General features: G+C 38.6%; 2 protein-coding genes across 2 annotated transcripts in view; one reads left to right on the plus strand and one right to left on the minus strand.

The window, feature by feature from the left end:
• The window catches only part of LOC126366202 (uncharacterized), a 261987-nt gene that overhangs the window by 110655 nt on the left and 129947 nt on the right, over positions 1-21385 (plus strand). The gene's annotated exons all lie outside the window — the stretch shown is intronic.
• Positions 7654-15980, minus strand: LOC126366349 (protein krueppel-like). Its single transcript, XM_050009471.1, has 3 exons — positions 15838-15980; positions 15679-15726; positions 7654-8507 (listed from the first exon to the last, which is right to left on the minus strand). The coding sequence occupies exons 2-3, from the start codon at positions 15713-15715 to the stop codon at positions 7654-7656; spliced, it is 891 nt and encodes a 296-aa protein (XP_049865428.1). The 5' UTR covers positions 15716-15726; positions 15838-15980.

Raw genomic sequence — 21385 nt, forward strand, 5'->3', positions numbered from 1 at the left:
CAGATTTAACGTGATAATTACCGATTTTCTCATAACTCGTGTATACAATTATTCAAAAATACAATGTAAAGGCAGAAATATGTATAAAAAATATTGTAGCTTGATATTTGGATCACATTATGTAACGTATATAAAATTGATAAAAGATGAGGAGCTCGGTGGCGCAGCGGTAAACGCGCTCGGTCTGCGATTGTTAAAGTTAAGCAACTTTCGCAAAGGCCGGTCATAGGATGAGTGACCACAAAAAAAAGTTTTCATCTCGAAAACTTTTTTCCTCCTCCTCCGTGCTTCGGAAGGCACATTAAGCCGTCGGTCCCGGCTGCATTAGCAGTCGTTAAGAACCATCAATCCGCACTGGACCCGCGTGATGGTTTAAGGCCCGATCTCCCTATCCATTCATAGGCAAGGCCCGTGCCCCAGCAGTGGGGACGTTAATGGGCTGATGATGATGATGAATATTGTTAAAATATAGCATGATAAATATAAATTGTATCACTGACTAATAATTAAGTATGTTGTTCTCTCTACCAGTTGCAGTGCCCTTACCGGGTCCATGTTGATACTATAATACTTACCTCTGTATTTTTACAACACCACAATTTGTACGAACACATGGTCGCAATAAAACATTTCTATTTCTAAACGTAGGAAAATCTTTACAGCGCCATCTATATAGTTATTCACGAACGTAGCCTGGAAAGTCCCTCAGTATTCGGTCAGTCGTATCACCGTCTATAACCAATTAGCGCCGACTATGTTAATGTAAATTGCACTTGCGATAAAATAACTCATTGGTCCTACAAGTCCAGTATCAACAATCGACGCTTCATAGCTAACAACATATTCCAAACATCATCATCAACTCCTTAGCATTATCCCGATTTTTCACAGGGTCTTTTACAGAGCGACTGGCTGACCTTCCAACCCGCGAAGGGAAAACGAGCCCAATACAGGTTCGGTCACATACCTCCGAAAATGCATTCTCATTATATAAGTAAGTAATACTTTCTGAGAAACAGACTTCCTTAATTTGATCAAGAAAGTATGATAAGTAAAATCGGCTTGAGTACTTACCTACGTCGTCGTCTCCCTAGCGTTATCCGTTTTTCAAGGGTCCGCTTACCTAACCTGAAGATTTGACAGGTCCGGTTTTTTTACAGAAGCGATTGCGTGTCTGACCTTCCAACCTGCGAAGGGAAAACGAGCCCAATATAGGTTAGGTCACATACCTCTGAAAATGCATTCCTCGGTAATGTGGCTTTCCTCACGATGTTTACCTTCACCGCTGAGCACGTGATAGTCATTTATGATTCAAACATGAGAAAACAAATTGGATTGGAACCTGGGCTACCACGGCTCAACATAACATATTTCCAAATATCAGCTTCATACTTTATCTTCTCAGACGACATGATTTTAGAGAAACCGTACTCACTTACTAAAGCTAATTAATTTTTTAAGTAGTTTTTTCTAAGTAGTTTTTAATATTAAGATAGTAGCGTTATTTTTATTGTTTAAGTCAGCGTCTTTGTACTGTCTTAGGCATCTGTGCATGTCCTTAAACCTTTGCAGTGCGCTTAAGTTTTAAGAAGAAGAGTGGAAACCTGTTATTGGCTTAGTTTTTATTAAGTATGATTTTCTTTTTGCTATAGTTGTTAAGAGCTGTTGGTGTCCCAAATATATAAAAAAAAAAAAAATACTAAATCGGATTCGCCGGCACTCGATTTTGTTTTATCCCAAATAGACCTAGAGTAGAACTATCTAGCTAAAATCAGTGTAATCATGTTCGCATTTCTCATCGACCTTAAGAACGGCTGCACACGTCAGGTTTTCTCATCCGGTGGAACAACGGCCTCCGTGGTCCAGTAGTTGAGCGTTGAGCTCACGATCCGGAAGTCCCGGGTTCGAATCCCGGTGAGGAAATATCACAAAAATTACTTTGTGATCCCTAGTTGGGTTAGGACATTACAGGCTCTCAGGGAGGATGTGGTCTGCTGTGTGTTCCCAGCAGACCACATAGATACGGAGTTCAGGATGGGCTGCTCCTCCCATCCTGAAACCCAGGGAGCGTCTGATTCGGACAGCGCTGACGGGTGCACGGAAGAATGTGCCAACGTCCCCGGACACCCGCCAATCGGCGAAGGTAGTGGAGCTCCGAGGAGTTTTAGTGAGTAGGAGTCTCACATAACCCAGTCGCTTTCCCCAGGCGGCTGGGTATCCATGATGGATTTCTCCTCGTAAAAAAAAAGGACATTACAGGCTGATCACCTGATTGCCCAAAAGTAACATGATCCTTGCTTCGGAAGGTACGTTAAACCGTTGGTCCCGGTTACTACTTACTGATGTAAATAAGTAGTCGTTACATGAACCATGTCTGGGGCCTTTTGCAGCTCAATAGTAACCCTGGCACCAGGGTTGATGGGGTTGAATTAGATGAATACCGTGCATTAATGACGAAGCGTACAGTCATGAGCAATATTATGTACCCACTTTAGGACTCGTCGCATTAACATTATTTGACATTTAGTGAGACTTACAGTTCAATTTGTCAAAAAAGTTAATGTGACATGGTACTAAAGTGTATACATATTAATGCTCGTGACCGTACCTGTGAGGTATCTAGATTCGTGCGAGTTATACAGAAATAAGCAATTTGGCTAGGCCCTCAGATTCGTGAGGCTGATTCGACTATGGAAATGCGCTCGTGTGTTCAAACAAATGAATGGGACAAACGGTTTCCGATAGTCGAATCAAGCTCTATTTAGAATTAGAAATGCTTGGGAATAACCGCCTGTGCAATATTAGGAAACAAAATTACTGAAAATGTATTCAATAAATATACATTTTTAAGAATGTCTATGGCGTTGTGCCGCGGTTTTTCTTGCAGTTACTTTTCCAGTTTCCTCGACTATGCAGATTGACAGCAGCAGTAGTTTTAAGCGATGAGATTTTGGCAAAAGAAACCTACTTATTATTATGCATAAATTCTCGATTCAAAGTGTCAAGTATGTTACCTAACGAATTAAGATATTTTTGCGTTTGAGTTTGCTCCCGATCATCGTCCCGGTTTGTCTGGAACTCGACGGAAAAACCTCACGTGTGTATTGCCGCTTTAAGCAACGGTTTGGTACTACTGTGTGTGTATGTGTGTGTATGTGTGTGTGTGTGTGATAGTTGTGTGAGTGCGTCAACTCATTACTTACGGCCGATCTTAGATAAGTTACGTTTCTACTACTGCTTTACCCCTTGGGCGATATTATCCCACGGCTAATCTATTTTTTTTGGACTATTAGAAAGAAAGAAAGAAAGAAAGAAAATATTTATTCGGCATACTTAACACTAATTAACAAAAAAAATAATAATATTACTACTTGTTTTTAACGAAAAAGGATTTACCCATTTTGTATTCTATTATTGGTAGAGAACAGCGTAAGATATGGTATGAAGTGTAAAGTTTCACTATTATAATCGTTGTTATTAAAATAGGTGGGTACCTATCTATATTTGTGCGATTATCGAACTAGACCTTGGGGGTGTTGGTCTAATGATTAAAGCATTGGGCTCGTGATCTGTAGGTCCTGGAGGAGGAGATTCCCCATCGGGAATCGAACCCGAAATCACTTTCTGGCGTTGTCCTTAGTTTAGTAAGGACATTACAGACTTGAATTACTTGATTGTCCGAAAAAGTAACATGATTCCGTGCTTTGGAGGGTACGGTCACGAGCATTAATATGTATACACTTTGGTACCATGTCACATAAACGTTTTTGAAAAATTGATCTGTAAGTCTCACTAAATGTCAAATATGTTAGTGCGACAGAGTCCTAAAGTGGGTACAATATATTGCTCATGACTGTACGCTAAGCCGTTGGTCCCGGCTATTAGCCGTAAAACACCTCCACCAACCCGCAGTGGAGCAGCGTGGTGGAGTATGCTCCATACCCCCTCCGGTAGGTTGAGAGGGAAGTATATAGGCTGGTTATGTATGTTTATGTTATGTAAGGTCGCGTTATAACGACGAAATAAATTACTCTATGGATCTGATGGTTCAAAACATCGTCATTATCAGACCTCATAGATATTCCAGATTATTTATACAGTGTCTAGGAAGCACTTTAATGACTATATAAGCCAAAGTGAAAGCGGCAAGGTTTACCACACGCTCTGCAGATGTCTTCAGTAACAGGAGGCTATGCCACTTTCGTGTCGCCTGGCCCTTTACTCCGTCAACAGACCAAACCAGGCATTGTCGCGATATTTTGTCCATCTTGAATTGTCCTGCGCCAACTGCTTCGGTCCTCGGCTAGCTCCTTTCAACCTTTATGGGCAATGTCAAATGCAGCAATCCAGCAAAAGTTAAAGCGTAGAAGTGGTCTCTTTTCGTGTTTGCTACTGCACTAAGCAGAACCTGGCGTGGTTAAATTGCCTGGTTATTTAAAGCTACTTCAACACTATAATATCTATTTTTTTTTGATGTTTTTTTTCTATTTTTTTTGTCTATACTACAGGGTTTAAAAAAGTCAAACTGTTTAAATAACAAACATATTTTATTATAATAATAATGTACTGGACATTGATAAAGAAATACATATATATTCATCGTACCATAATTATGTCACATTTATATTCTTATAATAATTTGTACAAGTTATCCATGTTTTTATGGTATAATTATATGGTATTTTGGAAAAAAACACCTGTGTTCCGAGCGTGAGGTAGATTTGTTAACGGCAGTATTTGTTTAAGTAGGTATATGAAAACTAAAATCACATTTTAAATTCCCATTATTTGCCTTACAATTAACATTAGAAACTTCTATGTGATGAGGCTGACAACACCAAGAGTTGTGATGGCACAGACAGCTAAACATTCACTAACTAACTAGTGTTGCCAAATTATCGATTACGGCGCCCCTAACTAATCTAAATATGAATATTAGGGACTTAGAAAATATCGATTATTGATATATACACAGTCGATTATCGAGCAACACTATAACTAATGAATAAAACAATCAATCAAAACAATAATTCGACAATCAAAATAGGAACTCAAATAATTGCAAATCAAAGCTAACGCTATGAGATTTTCAACATTTTATACTAAGGATAACCTACCAAATATCGTAAGAAGCACGTCATAGTACCAACACTGAAACCAGCCTGTGTTAATAACGGAACGCGTATCGTCTCCTTGTAAGGAAAACCACGTACTTACGCGCCTTTTGAAATATCACATTCAGATGATAACAAATACTCGCAATAGACCCGCTAGTTTCAATCCAACTTAAAATTAATTGAAAGATATCGAGGTTTTGTTGAAGAAAAGTCCTCAGGCAAAGGCCAAAGGCATCAGGGGCCTCTTTCATAAAACTTTTACAATTGTAAATTACATCGACAATTTGGTGATTAGCTAATATAAATTGGAAATTATTTCTAATCGTACATTCCGCAATGTAAGTACTTCGAATTGTCGTTGTAATTTACAATTGTTTATACATTGTTTTAGGTTTACGCGGTTATTATCATAATTAAAACACATAATAACGAGTTCTTACCGCGTTTAAATCAGGGATATGAGACTCCCGATATTCGTTTTTTTCCAGTGTCGAAATATCGGGAGTCTCATATCTCTGATTTAAACGCGGTAAGAACCCGTTATTATGTGTTTTAATTTACAATTGTTATTTTGTGAAACAGGCCCCAGAATGTGCATATTCAAAATTTGCTAAAAGAGCTTACGTGGTTTTCACTATAAGGCGGTATCTGGTTTTAAATAAAACAATGGAATAAAAATCAGTCTCTTATGTTTGACTCCGGTAGTGGCGGCAGGTATCCGACGTTTGTACGTTATCTTAGTTGCGATAGACAATAGAAAATATTCCAAGAACTTTGGCTCTATACCCTGGCGCGTTCTGACCACGATGAGGTAGATAATGGCACCACTCCACTTACACTAACTACCATAATATTACAACATTGCAACAGGAATTACGAACCCTAATCGAAAATTACTATTAAATTTGTACACATTAAATTTTGTACCAATAATTTCTTTGGGAAAATATCTCGTTCACCTAACTCCAATGTACACTCGAAGAAACTACCGCGAAATCTTAAATTCTAGTTGAAAATAAAATAATAATAATCAACAATCAGTTACCACTTAAATACGTACATACATTTATCATGTGCGCTAAAACATTCAGAACAATTATTCTGTTTAAATTACATCAAAAACGAAGAAAATAATCAATCACAATACATCTAGTAGGAAACGAATACCCGTAGAACAAATTGCAACCACGCGTGTGGTCTGAGTTCTTACTCTAAATACTAAAGGCCACTTGCACGGTGAATTGGACCATATATTACTATAACTAAATTATATACAATACCTAATATTTGACTGTATCTTAAATCTACACAGAAATTTTAACTAACATATATCAATTCAGCGTGTAAATGGCCCCAGTCTGTTGTAGATACGTCACATCTTTATGTTTACACAGCCCGGTGTGAGAGCCCTGGGTCCCATCACCCACGGCAGTCTACCGACAACTACATAAATATATACATACAGTACAAACAGCAATATTTTTAATTCCTGAGATTTATCGTAAATACGAAGAGCCTATAAACTAATTGATAAATAATAAATAATTTTATAGAGACAGCAATATGTACAGAAGCTGTGCGCGGCCGGCAGGCGGCGGACGGGCGCTCGGCCGCTCCGAGCCTCATTGATTCCGAACAACCATCCCCTATTATCGAATTATGAAACGAGTATCGGTTACGTATTATTGGAATTCCAGCAGAAACGACCTTAAATTAATACTTACAAAACTGGTAAATTTTATAAAAAGCTGTAGGATAAAAACCTGAGAATTGTGGATAATAAGGGTGATTAGGAACCGGTTGTAGCGAGCCGCGACGGATCAGGGCGCACACAATGGCGGCGCTTTGTCCGCCGAGCGGAACTCGCTGCCAAATCAATACTTAATAATCACCGATTGTGAACTAGCCTTTGTGACTGAAATAATAAGCCAATGTCGCGGCCTTCCCCGGCGCATTCCGGTTGCGAGCGAGGCGGGAGCACCGGCGCGTCCACCTCCACCATAACGAACCAATTTTTTTCTTCATATCCCAAAACAATGGAGACCAATAAATCAAGAAATATCTTTTGTGCAATTATGTTCTTTCAGTGTTTTTGCGAGATGCAGCGAACAAAAGAACAAAATGGTCGCTTTTTGCATCACCTCGCTCGGCGATTATGCAAATGGTTCGACAATAAAGTTTAAAACTGTAACATGGGCGCAAAAACCGTTTTTATGGCGGACATTGCATTCGCAATCGTAAAAAAGTGAATAGACGGCTACCTTAATAGGCTACGTCAGTAGTCGTACCGAGAACTCTAAATAAAAAAATTCCTAAAAAATGTACCGTTAAAGTTCCAACAATTAGTGGAGCGAGAATTATTGATTTCAAAAGATGTCGCACGGAATCGTGAGGCTCACCAGAGGGGCTGAAGAGACCGAGCGAGCGTCCGGTAGGGGAGGTCAGCCTCGCCGGCGCGGCGCGGGTCTACGCGGGAGGAACTCGTATACCGGCTCAGCGGCGCGCGGCGCGGCGCGGGGCGGGGGCTCTGCACGCACTACGCGGAGTGCACGCGCAGGTCCGTGGGCGAGTCCGGCGTGGCCGGCCGCCGCGGCAGCGATAGGTCCTCCGGCTCCGTCTGCTCGGGCCAGTCGTCCCAGCGCCAGTCGGGGGCGGCGGCGCCGGGCGGGCTGGCGGCACCCGCCTCGCAGCCCACCCCCGTGCAGCGGTGCAGCGCGGCCGCCTGCCGCCGCCGGAAGCGCGCGCCGCAGCGACATGCGAAGGGCGCGTCGCCCTCGTGCACCAGCGCGTGCGCCTTCAGCTGGTTGGAGTCGGAGAAGCGCGCGGGGCAGCGGGCGCACGCGTACGGCCGCTCCCCGGTGTGCACGCGGAGGTGGCGCCGCAGGTTGGCCACCTGCACAAAGTGCCGCGGGCAGTGCGGACAGCTGTACGGCTTCTCGCCCGTATGCAGCCTCAGGTGGGTCTTGAGGTGATGGTCCCGGGTGAAGCGCTTGTGGCACTCGCCGCACTCGAAAGGCTTCTCGCCGGTGTGGGTGCGCTCGTGATTCTGGAGGACGTGTTTGTAGCCGAAGGAGCGGGAGCAGACCTTGCAAGTGAAGAGTTTGTCGCGGGGGGGCTCGGCGGCGCCGGGCGAGGACCCGGAGGAGGGCGGCGAGGGTGGCGCGGAGGAGTCCTCGAGCTTGGGCGTGCGGCGACGCTTGCGGCGGTCGAGGTCGGGCGGCGGCAGCAGCGGCGCGGGCGGCGAGGGCGGCCACGCGGCCAGCAGCGCGCCCGAGTACAGCTCGGCCGGCAGCCCCGCCACCAGCGCCGCCGCACGCGTCGCCAGCAGCCGCTCCGCCAGCATCGGCAGCGACTCCTGACGCATGCTCGACAGCGATCTCACTGACACACCTACGACAACAATTATTCTGTTAGCATCATATCGTTCCCTAGTCATCTGAACAGAAGAACGAAAATGAGACATTTACGCATGCAACAGCTTGCAATAATAAAATTAATTAAAGGGTATATCTAAGGTAATTAATGAGAATTTCACCAATTTCTTTGTCATTATAATTCGAAAGAGTGAGTTTCGTCACGTTCACTTCCGTCACGGGTTAGTTTCGGCCTAAACAAACACACAGCCGAACCTATCGATAGCACACTTATCAGCGGGAGACGCAAAAAACGCGGCAAAAACCGTTTGCCAGACGCTGCGGAGGAAACATTTGGTCGCAATCACGGCTGCAGGTCGCTTCCGCCCCGACCTGTTGCGCAAATTGCGCCGGCAACCGATCGCTACTAGCTACTGATAGTTTGTGTGTCTAGTCAGTATTTTAGAACAATGAACTACCTACAAGATACTCGATGCTTCGTATGTAGAGGTGGCTATGCATTTGTCCAAGAAGAAAACCTTAGATATTTGTTACCGCAAACAGTAGCCAGGCGGACGGACGGCGCGAACGCGGCCGCGGGGGCAGGGGAGGACCGGACCACTTACCCATATAATGGAATTAATTATCCTCCAACGGCAAACTCCGCCCGCCCGCTCCGCCCAAATTATATTCAAATATTAATTTCGACGAAGAAAAGCCTTTTTGAGAGCACTTAATTAAAATTAGACAAAATCATAATTGAAAGTTCTCCTCGAGGCGTGAAGAGGCGGCGGCGCGCGGGGGGAGTCCTACATTATCTACTTAGCCGTGGAATTAATTCCGGGCCCGGCGGACTCACCGCTGCCTAATTGGAGGAGGCATAATATTGTCCTCCGACTGCTCCCTCCAGGCGATACTTGCCTCGGCGTTTACATTGTAAAAGTACTTCTTTTGCATTTTACTTTGTCTTTAATCCACCAATGAGTTAATTCATCTTAAGTGCAATTTTCACTAACACAGTTAGCTATCGGTTCACTAATCCCGTTGGTCTACAACGAGTAGCTCGGTGAGACGCGGGTACTTAGTTCATCATGCGATGCTGTACCTCTAACTATCCCAAATGGAAATATAGTAAGCTTATACTATTATTTGGTTTTAATATTGGATTTGTCTATCTTGGACTTGATTATGTTATTGAGGGCGTGAATCATATTATAGGAGTAGTCTAAGATAATTTTAAAGTTTGTGATTAGGGGCGGCGGCGGCGCGCGGCACGTACCGGCTTATCCCATAACTTTTTAATAACATTCCTCTCGTTTGGAGGACGAACAGCGAGCCGCACTCGTGATGTGCCCAGAATTATAATACCAGACCTAATGTAAAAGTTTAACGAGTAAATACTCCGCGGGCACAACGGGATTAACGCCGACAGATACTTCATTCAAACTTACAAATAAACCAATATCTTATTACTTTATTTAGGTATTAAATACCTGAATAAAATGTACCTATTTACGTATCCAAATGTGCCTTTGGCGGCTTTTTTCACATAATTGAATTATGATTGATTTTTGAAGGTTATTGAAACCGGATGTCACATAATGACTTCAAGTAGCAATATTATGCAAAAATGTGTAATTATAACTGATGTCAATCGATTAAAATAATGTGCTACTTATTTCTTGTTTTGGACTAGATATCAATTATTATTACCTAATTAAACATTGCGGTATTATTGTGTATTAAATTAATAATTCTCATAATTATTTCTTAATATGTGATTAATTATATCGCTTCTTTCTGGTAATTTTTCACGTAACGATTTCTGTTAGCTTTTTGATGTATTGATTACATAACAAATAGTCGATATTGATTTGTATTATGCGATGTAAAAAATGCTATTGCTCAAAGTGGGATAAAGAAGTTGCGCAGTGGCATAAAGCGGTGTTTTATTGTCGGCCGCCGTCGGGTGACAATGTAGGTGATAAATTTTTACAGCGCGCCGCACCCTTCCGAACGCCGCTTTTTATGTGCTAAAGAGTTGTAATTATCCCCTCTTTATACGCCATAAATATTTGTCAATAACCCATACTCAATACTTTTATGGAGTCGCCTGCGGCAGACACTCCATAACTCATTATAGCGCAAGGGTTCCGTCGATAGCGACAACAACGACATCCTTATTGTTGGATCATTATGGCTTCTGTTCTCGACTGTTAAAGGATTCTTTTAGTTTCAACATGAAAGTGAGAATGGCGTTAAAGGGAATTCTTGAAAAGCGCAAGTGCTGTCTGAAATTGATCGGAGCTTTAAGAAAGAGTAACTTGAAAGCCGTTGGTTGAGACACTGAGTATGAGAGCCACTCAGTCGAATGCAAATGGCAATCTTACTTTTACAAAAACGATCATTCAACGACAAACACGATTCATTTATAATGTAAAAATACAATATAAGTACAATGTATATTGTAGTCGTTACATGAGCCACGTCAGGGGCGGCTCAATAATAACCCTGACACCAGGGTTGATAGGGTTGGTATTCCACCTCACTACCCGCACGACAGAAGAAGAAGATTGTAAAAATAGTATTCATTATTATGAAGTAAAAGTGTATCAAGAGTAGATAAGTTACCCTTAAGTCAGTTAATATATTGGGATAGTAAAAACGAGTTGAGTTATGGGACAGAGTGCGTAGGTAGTAATGGCCTAATTTCCTTAAAGCTACATATAATGGGATTACGTTGTCGGTATTCGGACGTAAGCACGCACAGATTATAGTACGGTTTCGGCGGTTTAGGGTTAAGCGGGGCACCCGGCGTATTCTTGAGGCTTCAACAGATAGAGTTGAAAAAGGATTACAAGGAACTCTATCATGTAACCCGAATTGCGAGGAAATACTTTGTTGGTATTTTTATACCGGGTAGTTAAGAGCATTGAGACATTATGGTACCACTAGTAGATAATATCTCGAATACTCAATGTCTAGGAGTGGCATAATTGTAAAGTACTAGAGTAAATAGGCATTGCATAGGTGAGCGTGTACTACTTAGGCCACATTTTCACTTACCATCCGGTGAGATTGTGGTTAAAAACAAATTTACTTTGAATAAAAAAGATATCGTGTTTAATAAATAAGTAATAGTTTTTTTTTTAGTTTTAGGTTATTTTTGCGGTGATAAATTACGTTATTAAATAATTAAAAAATATTATTACTAATAAGTAGGTACAGTATACGTCGAAAATAGCGTTTTCAATTAATATTGACGGTCCTTGTTTCACCACTTACTGCTAAAATTTATGATAGTCTACCTGCTAGATAAATTCTGGATAGTATCAGACAGTTATCAGCAAGTAGCACTAAGATAAGAACAAAAAGAAAAATGCGGATAAATTTATGTGAAGTTTTTTTTTGACGTGACTTGTTGTAGATTTGCCGTAGATGGCATTAACTACTTGGCCGGACAAATGGGGAGCGGTGTGGCTCTCACCCGGTACAAAATTTAAGATAACAGGCCTGAGGCTCTGAGGGTGCCCAGTTGATATTTGATAGAATTAATCGGCCCTAGTGCCGAATGAGGAAATCGTTGACCACGCCGGCGGGGTCGGTATGGGGGTCTTGAAGTGTCTGTTGTCTGATTGGCCGCCTCTATAGGTAGCTAAAGCAATCGGGAAATGATGTGAAGAAGGATGCGTGTGAAAGGTGTGAGTACTGAGATGACAACTGACAGAAAGAATGGAAGAGGAATATATGTTGTGCCGACCACACTAAAAATGGGGGTAAGGGCAGGAGGATGATGATCAGCAAGTAGAACTAGGTAGTGAATTTAGCTATTATAATTAATGATAATTATTGCCTTTTATACTGCATAAGCTTATTGTACTCTAGACACTAAACGATATTTAAAAATACGGCAGAAAATAAATTTAAAAACTCATGTTAAGCATACTTTATGTAAAATAGCTTTTTATAAGATTAATGGCCCCGATTCCGGCAGACACATCCTAAATTTATTTTAAGTTATAAGTACCTGTCATTTTCTTATCCGCCGAAAAAGAAAGGGACGGATGATTGACAACTGTTAATTTTAAAATGAATTAATAATCCAGGCGAATCAAATAGGCATCTCGCTCATATAATCGGGGTTGCATATGTAACCCCTCTACTGTAAATTTTTTGGAAGGGATTTTTAAATTTCTGCCTAAAATTGAAGTGTGTTCCATAAATTTTATGCCTGTCGATTACCCGTCCCTTTCAGCGAATAAGAAAATGTCTGATGTAACTTAAAATAAAATTAGATAGTGTGTACAGGAATTAGCACCAATGATTACATAAATGACAAAAAGGCCTGGTATTAAATGTGCCCCTCTAAGAATTAATAACTACATTGATTCAAAAGATGTGTTGCTGTTGCAGTTTCTTGTCATTACTTCTCCTTAACACATTGCTAAATGACGTAGATTCAACGAATGTAAAATTGGCCTTACGTTTAGCCACGTTGAATAAATAATTCTGACTTTTGATATGACAATCGTTTATTTTTTTGTGCAATAAAGAATATTTATATCTTCTTCTTACTTACTGATGTAAGTACTAAGTCGTTACTTGAGTCACGTATATATATATATATATATATATATATATATTTAAAAGTAATTATACTCGTGTAATATTATATCAGGAAATACTAAATTATTAAACTTCAGAGGTTAAGGAATATCGTACACGTGTTCTAGTACCGTTTTCCTCATTTATTATGCCGTTTATATCATTAGCAATTATAAATCCACATGGCATTATCAGGTGAGGTAATAACGTAGCTTCACGCCTGTATCCCCGAAAGGGTAGGCAGAGGTGTATATACTATACACCCACCGTTACCGTACTGTCAGATAAGGTACATTTCATCTAATAATTTAATCTAATTATTATTTTTATGTCAATAAATATTTTACACTTAAAAGATAACTATAGTTTACATATAATTATTATAGTTTACATCCTCTATAGGATGTATGCATACTAGTAGGCATAAGGCCTGCTTTTTCTTAACATACAGATATACAATAAATACATTTGCACTGATTTTAGGCTTTGCTAAAGTCTTTCATTTTATAGATTTTTATTAAGTACGTAACGAACTGATTCTATTGACGTTGTTCAGTTGAATCCCACGAAGATGAGATTTTTTTTTCTGTATTCTATCCGTGTGTCAATTATGCAAATCTTAACATACGAAATCGTAATCTGGGCCCTGGGATACAAGCTGAGCTTAGTTCAGGGACCGCCGCATATCTGCAGCAATTGGTCATATTATAATTGTCTGTATTTTCATTGCACATTGTATGTCTGTGTTCAATACACGATTTCAGTTTTTACAGATTATCCTAATTTTCCTTTTTCCCGTAAAGCTACGAATGTACCTAGTACCACCTACCAATCTGACTAATATTTACCTTTGATTGCGTATGTCTATGTGAAAAAAGGCAAATTGATCCAACCATCTTAAGATTTCTAATGGCAATTTACACAACTGTAGAAAAAAATATATAAGTACCTACTTACATTTATATAAGTATTTTTTCTTTATAATGTAATCTTCTACTTTGTTATTCTATTTTTTTTTTGACATGGGTGTATTTATAATAGCGGTGAAAGTATTAGATAAATAATGTAATTAAGTTAATAATTATAAATTGCGTTTACTAATAACAAAACAGTACACGTGGCTTTACAAAAATAAACCTCAATTAAGTAATATTTATTTATATTATTATTAGAATATATATTAATTTATTAACTAAGTTAATTGACTAAAAAAAAATATTTTATATATAAAATAATAAAAATAATAATTATATTTTTTTTTTCACTGAACCCTGGCGTTTTTTGGTTAGTTGCGGCACTCATATATCTGTATGTTTACCAACTAAATATTAATGTGTGTATATTTTAATGTTGTAAATGTATATGTGTGTCGTAGGTTTTACCTGAATAAACCTTTTTAATAATTATTATTACTATATAAAGTTAATAAAGAATCGCGCGATATATTTTAACTAAAGTAATATTATGATCATGATAGCAGAAAGCTCGTAGAAGTGAGGGTACTTAGTTCACCTTGCGTTATATGTCCATCAGTCCATCTTGCGATGGATTTACCTCTGACTACCCCGATTGGGATATAGTCACGAGCTTATGTTATGTGATGTTTTTTGCTGAATGATTCAGACTATGATTCTGGATTGATAACAAGTGGAATTTCCTCTCGGAAAATTCATTACCATTTTAGTGATTTTTTAAATTATTTTTAGTTCCACACTTTTGCGACGGCAAATTCCTTAAATTGCTTAAATCCATATTCCGGGAAATCATATTATCCGTATAGATTCGGAAACAATTATACTAAGCAGGTACATTACCGACTAATTATCTTGTTGTTAAGGACAAAGATATATAACACGCCACGACCAATCATCTCATTAACTAATGAGCAGAAAATTATAAACGAGTTACTATAACCTAACGACAATCTTCGGATATTTTATATTGGCAATAATATTTAAAAAAATAACACGTCCCTACAAACTTAAACATTTAAATTGGGAGCAAAATAACAACATGTTATGAATTACATAACAAAAACCTATACATACAAACAAATAAATATATTGTCAAATTTTGCAATGGAAAAAATACATAAATGAAAAAGGGAAAGTTGAAAGAAACATTGGGCATAAGTCAGTGGAAAATTATAAATCTATAAGGCTCTTAAAGAACTTTAAAAGCAGTGTAACTCCATGCAAACGATAAAGTAAACTGATTTAAATAATATTTACTTCAACAATTTTCTTTATCATAATAAAACTAACATAAAAAAGCATTCCAAAAACAAATATTACATAAATATAATTAATGTATTCAAATAAACATACCATTTATCACCATGAAAACAAATAAAACAAAAGACGACTGCTACGAGCCGCGCTCGCTCGTAGCGGAGTCGTAGCACAACGCTACGCTCTCAGCCGCCTACGGTTCACTGAATCTGCAAAAGCTCCGATGCAAAACATGTGTGCGGGTGCCGGCGGCCAATCGCGGCGCGCGCCACACGCATGTCGCGCCGCTAACTTTTGAAACTTTTACACACATGCACTTCAGATTCAGCGACCGGAGACAGCGAGGCGCACCAAACAAAAACTACCACGAACCTCTGGAATTCTGCGAGGACTGGAGAGATAAGGCCATCTCACATCGGCTTCACGGTATGCATTTATCTGCACCGGTAAAAGTCTGTAGAGTCTTCGTTCACGAGATTGATAAGTATTTGATAACGCGTGATTAAAAAATAGAGTTAAGATCGATCGTGGGTTGGCATGTTCTGCCGGGTCGGCTTCGCGACGGTGAGTGCGCGCTGGATGCGGGCGCACGGGCTGCGACCTACCACAACACTGGCGCGCTCACGCTCGCGGCCAGCTCGAGCGCCGGCCGCCCCTCGCCGTAAACACACCCCCATCCCCGCCCGCGCCCCGCTGCCCCCCGCTGGCTCCCCGATCCCCGCCCCGCTCCCCGGTGCACTCCACGTGCACGCACTGCATTCACTTTTTATGGCCGCTACTACATTATGTTCCTTCCTGGAGTTTTTAGCCGCCACATAAGCAGTTTTTTACGAGCGGCTCCCGTGCGGGGCGGCTCCTCCGAAGCTAATTTGAGAACATGCCTCGAGTTACTCTATCTTTAAGAGCAGGAACGACATTATAAAATTGTAACTTCATTTTTACATTGACTTGGAAACAACAAGTTTGTCATCTAAAATCGGTGCTATATTCTACACTCAATTTTCGTTGTTCAAGTTTTTTAATGATTAAAAACCCAGTTAGTTTTTTTTAGTTTTTAATGAGTAAGTAAGTCACGATAAGAATGTATGAATAATAATTGTATGTGCATTGTGCACATTAACAGTCATGTCTCTTTTTAAATAAAGTAGATAAATAATAAATAAAAAGTAAATCAATCTTTTTTGAACAATTTAATGAACAATATATTTTTGTACTTATTCTAAAACCCGTCTAAATTAATTAAAACTAAGTACTGTTTGATATTTCCAATTAATTATGTCTTCCAACTAGCAAATATATATTTAATGTGTCATGTAATTAGGTCGGGTTACAGCTTGTTATAGAAACGTGATTTGGTCAATTATATTATAAAACAGCGAACTGTTTTCGGGCAAATAAATTATTCTATTCTATTCTAACGAAAAAATGCATACGAACATACAACTTTATTATCTAATGTACAAAACTACAATGTAAGTATCGTAATGTTACTAGTGAAAGTGTATTACTATATTAATTTATGACTAGGTAGGTAGGTAGGTGATGTAAGTAAAGTACGTGGTTACACGAGCCATGTCAGGGGCCTATGGCGGCTCAATAATAACCCTGACACCAGGGTTGCTGAGGTTGGTAGTCCTCCTCTTGATCCACACGATAGAAGACAATAGGTACCTATAAGCTATGGTTAAACTCTTTACAAACTATAAAAGTATGTTTTTGATACTAATTAAGTATATTGCACAAACATTTAGTATTTCCATAAGTACTTAACAAAATAAAAAGAGCGAGTATAACCCAGAATGTAAAACAATGTTCAAAGCTTAGATTTAAAACCTGAGGTCCCTTACGCCTCAAATTGTTTATTCACTTTCATAACAATTTTGGAAAATATCATAAATAACATAATACAATAACTCTTTACAGCTCAAAAAATATTATTAAAGTAATACAAAAGGTGGCCTTATTGCTAATGTGGAAATTTCTTCCAGATCTTTATAGCTATAGAAAGTTTATTTAATACAGGGTGTTAGTGACATTGTAAAGAATACTGAGGGAGATGATTCAGACTATGATTCTGAGCTTCTGAGTTGAGTATCAAGTGGAATTTTCTGTCGGAAATTCATGAATATTTTGTGACGAAAAATTCCACTTGATGTCAACTCAGAAACATGTCTGAATCCGTTGAGCACGTGATAATCAAACCCAAAACCAAAAGAAACTGTCATCTATATTTTAGTCTCTGGAGGCGTCTATTTTAGTAAAGGTAATTAAATCCCATTGATTAGTGCAGACCTGACAGCAGTGTAGCGGCCTTCAACCATGAGTTGCTAGCAGTTATTGGCTCAAACAACACACATAAAGAGAATAAGTGTCGCGCTGCGGCGTATGCGCGTAAATTAAACGTTTTTATCGTGCATGCTAGAGCTGCACCTTCGATATTCAAATGCTACACGGAAATTAAATAATATTCATAGCCTTCTAACGCTTAACGACAACTAACAAAAGGTGAATATTTAAAAAATAATTTTGAACCTCAAAATGATTTTTTGCACCGGGTCAGAGCCCTCAGCGCTCCCAATTTGTCCGGCCAAGCAGTTAATGCCATCTGTCGCAAATCTACAATAAGTACAAAAAAGTTGCTCTTTTTCTGTTAAATTACTGACTGATATTATGTTAAGTTAGATTTTACAAAGTACTTATATCTTTTTACATACTTACTTTGTAGAAACACATAATATATAATTTACTTTTTAACATATACGATTTTATATTAATAATCAGCCGCTTTTTGTGGACTGTATTTTTAAGTAATTTTTCTTGACTTACTTCAAAATGATTAAATAATACCATTCATTGAATAAATATGCTCACCGTTTAAAGTAAAATATGTTCAGTATTTGATACTGCAAACTGTACTTTGAATTATGAATTATGGATATATTAAATCCCCTATTAGAATTAAGTAGTAGCTTTTATAATAATATGTTTATATTATTTTAAAAACAAAAAACGAAAAGATATAATAATAAAAAAAAGAAAATAGAGAAGAAAGAATAGAGAATATTACTAAGTATTTGTCATTTACAGACATAGGTACATACATAACATCACGTCTATTTACCGTTGGGGTAAACCCTGACACATCATCGCGCATATAATAATAAGTGCGCAATATTAACAAAAGAAAAATAGCAGTTTAAATCGGGGATATGTGACTCCCGATATTTCGACACTGTTGCAAGTGCCATGATCACGGGATGACTGACTGACTGATGAGATTGGAGTGGAGTAGGTAGATTCATAATTTTCTTCTAAAATTCAATATTTAAAAAAAAAAAAAATTTGCCGTGTTTTAATTATGAAAAATAGCAGTATTGCTTTTTTAGATAAATTGCTTCGATGTGGCGTTTTTAAACCCCCAGCTCTAGTAGGAACTATTTATACGTTTTACTATTTTTACTTTTAAACCGGGCACGCGCCCTGCCGAGCCATATCCACATAAGGCATATAGAGTACCGCTAATGACGCCATTATTGAGTTGAGTTGTCTCGGTTCCAAGAAGGATGTAAGTAAGTAATCTAATTGTTAGAGAACCTTAATATACGTAATGTCACGAAATCTTATCAGCTAGTAGTAATTACAAACGTATCGTCCTATATCCATAGAGACACTTCCCATAACCAAAATACATATTCATTTATTTCGTAATAGTTATATTACATGTCATATGGAAAATATAATAATATAATAATGGTAATAATGGTAAGTAATAAGCGGTAAATTTTAAAGTTAAAAGGTACCTAAATAGATAAACATCATTATATATGCCATGTCAGAGGCCTTTGGCGGCTCAATCGTAACCCTGACACCAGGGTTGATGAGGTTGGTACCCCGCCTCACAACCCACACGATAAGAGAATAGATAAACCCACGCCCGCAATTTCTAATAGGGAGGACAGAGCCTCAAGTAATCACAGGACGACTTGCAGTCACTGGTTAGTTGTAAGATGTACAGATTATCTATGTATATGTCTATTTATATACTACCTTGTTACCAAAATACATAAGTTGGGTAGTTTCCATTAAACGTCAAAACAAGAAATTACCATGAAAATTGTATGAAAAAGTACTCCGTGATGTAATAGAAAAACGTGATAAAATATCGAACTTATTGTTGTATTTTTCGTAACTACGTAAAATTTGTAAATAATAGAATAAATAAAATACTTATTTTTATTTAGATTTGTACTTAACTACTAATTTAGTAACCACCCAATTTCCCTATTGACAGAATGTCATAACTGTACTTGTTTTGTTATGAATCATATTTCACAGTAATACAGAAAGTTATGCCATTTCATAAAACAATAAATCCAACAAAGCTTATTAAAAGAATAAAACACTGTTCTTTACACAACGCTCAGCTAAAAAGACTGTTAGTTTTTTAAGAGCATTGCACCCACCTGCTGCTGTCGCGTGCCGGCATAACTAAATGATAAATCGACTTTAAGTGAGTAGTGTTAAGGGTGAGTTTGGTTGATGTAGTGAGACGCAAGGAAGTTTTTTATGATAAAAAAGTAAGTTTCCCTCTCTTTCTTTTGTTGCATCACGACGGATGTTTAGTTTGTTATCTCGCACACGCCGCACCTTGCCAGCACCCTCCTGTTTCAGCCTTATATCTTATAAATTAGACAACAACAAGATCTTTGTACGCGACCATTCGCAGATAAACAGTTTGCAAGCAAGCAGGTGCGCGACAGATCTTATCTAACATCAATATACCTATCGTAATATGTCGTTAATTAAGGCCAAATCCACCAACGACGGTATTCGGAACGCATTTCGCAGATTGTATCGCTAAAGTCATGTTGATTTATTTTATTCTCATCCTAATGGTAGCGACATTTGTCAACTAATGAAACAAACATAGTTTTATTTTTTGTTGCTATTTGTGTTGGAGTGAATGTGAAACTAAAACATTGAAAAAAAATGTATATAACTACACCAATGTAATTGTTGATAATAATTGCACCATTAAAACACTTTTTAAAAAACAAACGTAGGAAAGTTTTCATATTTTTACTCTAATACTTTTTAATTCGGCGGCCTTTTCTTATTATCTGACGCGTTTTGTAACGAATTGAATAAAGTTAGTAAAATAAAATCCGTGAAGTGGACAAAACCAGCGTTTTATTTCTACAGTCTATAAGTATCAGAATTAGTCTATATCTTCTGCTACTTCATACTAAATTTAGCAGTAAGTAATTGTGTTAATACACACTAAAATTTATGTTTAATATTATGGCAACCTCGAAAGAGATGGCGTGACGACTTCGACGCTTGCCGGAGAGACTGGCCCGAGTGCGCACAGGACCGCGAAAAATGGAAAGAGGAAGGGGAGGCCTTTGCCCAGTAGTGGGATCTTGTAGGTTAGATGAGATTATGGCAACACCGCGTTATTCTTTGCATCTACCCTTTTATGATCATGGCGATGCTGCTTTTTTCTCCTTTTGTTAAATAATTAATTTAAATTATTTCAATTCATTTCTAAATTCAGGCATGTGTTTTATCATTTACATATAATTGTCATTTACTATAACCAGCGACGCACTTACGTGCCAATATGTTTTACTACATACCGACCACAATGCGACGGAAAGTACGATCATGAGCTTCATTACTTATATCAAACGCTTAGGACCATGTCACATTACTTTATTTGAGTTTAAATACAACATTGTTTTCAATTTAACAAAACAAGTGTTAATGTGACACGGTAATGTGGTATGCTCGTGACCATAAACTCGTGTACCCATCACACACGTTCTTGGCACCGCGCACTCAACCCAGTTTTTGTCTCTGGCCGCAAATCACAATACAAGGAGCTGTTTGTAGTGAGAGTGAAAGCTCTTTGTCTTGCGGACGAGCCGACACTCCCCGGCTCAAAGGAACCAACTCTTTGAAGCGAAACCACAATTAACCCTGCTGCCAGTGCGAATTCAAGGACGCAAAAAAAAAGAATTCGTAAGTTAGCCAACACTTTTACTCTTTCTTTTCGTCGCGGTTATTCGCGAATACG

This window comes from Pectinophora gossypiella, chromosome 4, assembly GCF_024362695.1.
Source record: "Pectinophora gossypiella chromosome 4, ilPecGoss1.1, whole genome shotgun sequence".
Classification (NCBI taxonomy): Eukaryota; Metazoa; Arthropoda; class Insecta; order Lepidoptera; family Gelechiidae; genus Pectinophora; species Pectinophora gossypiella.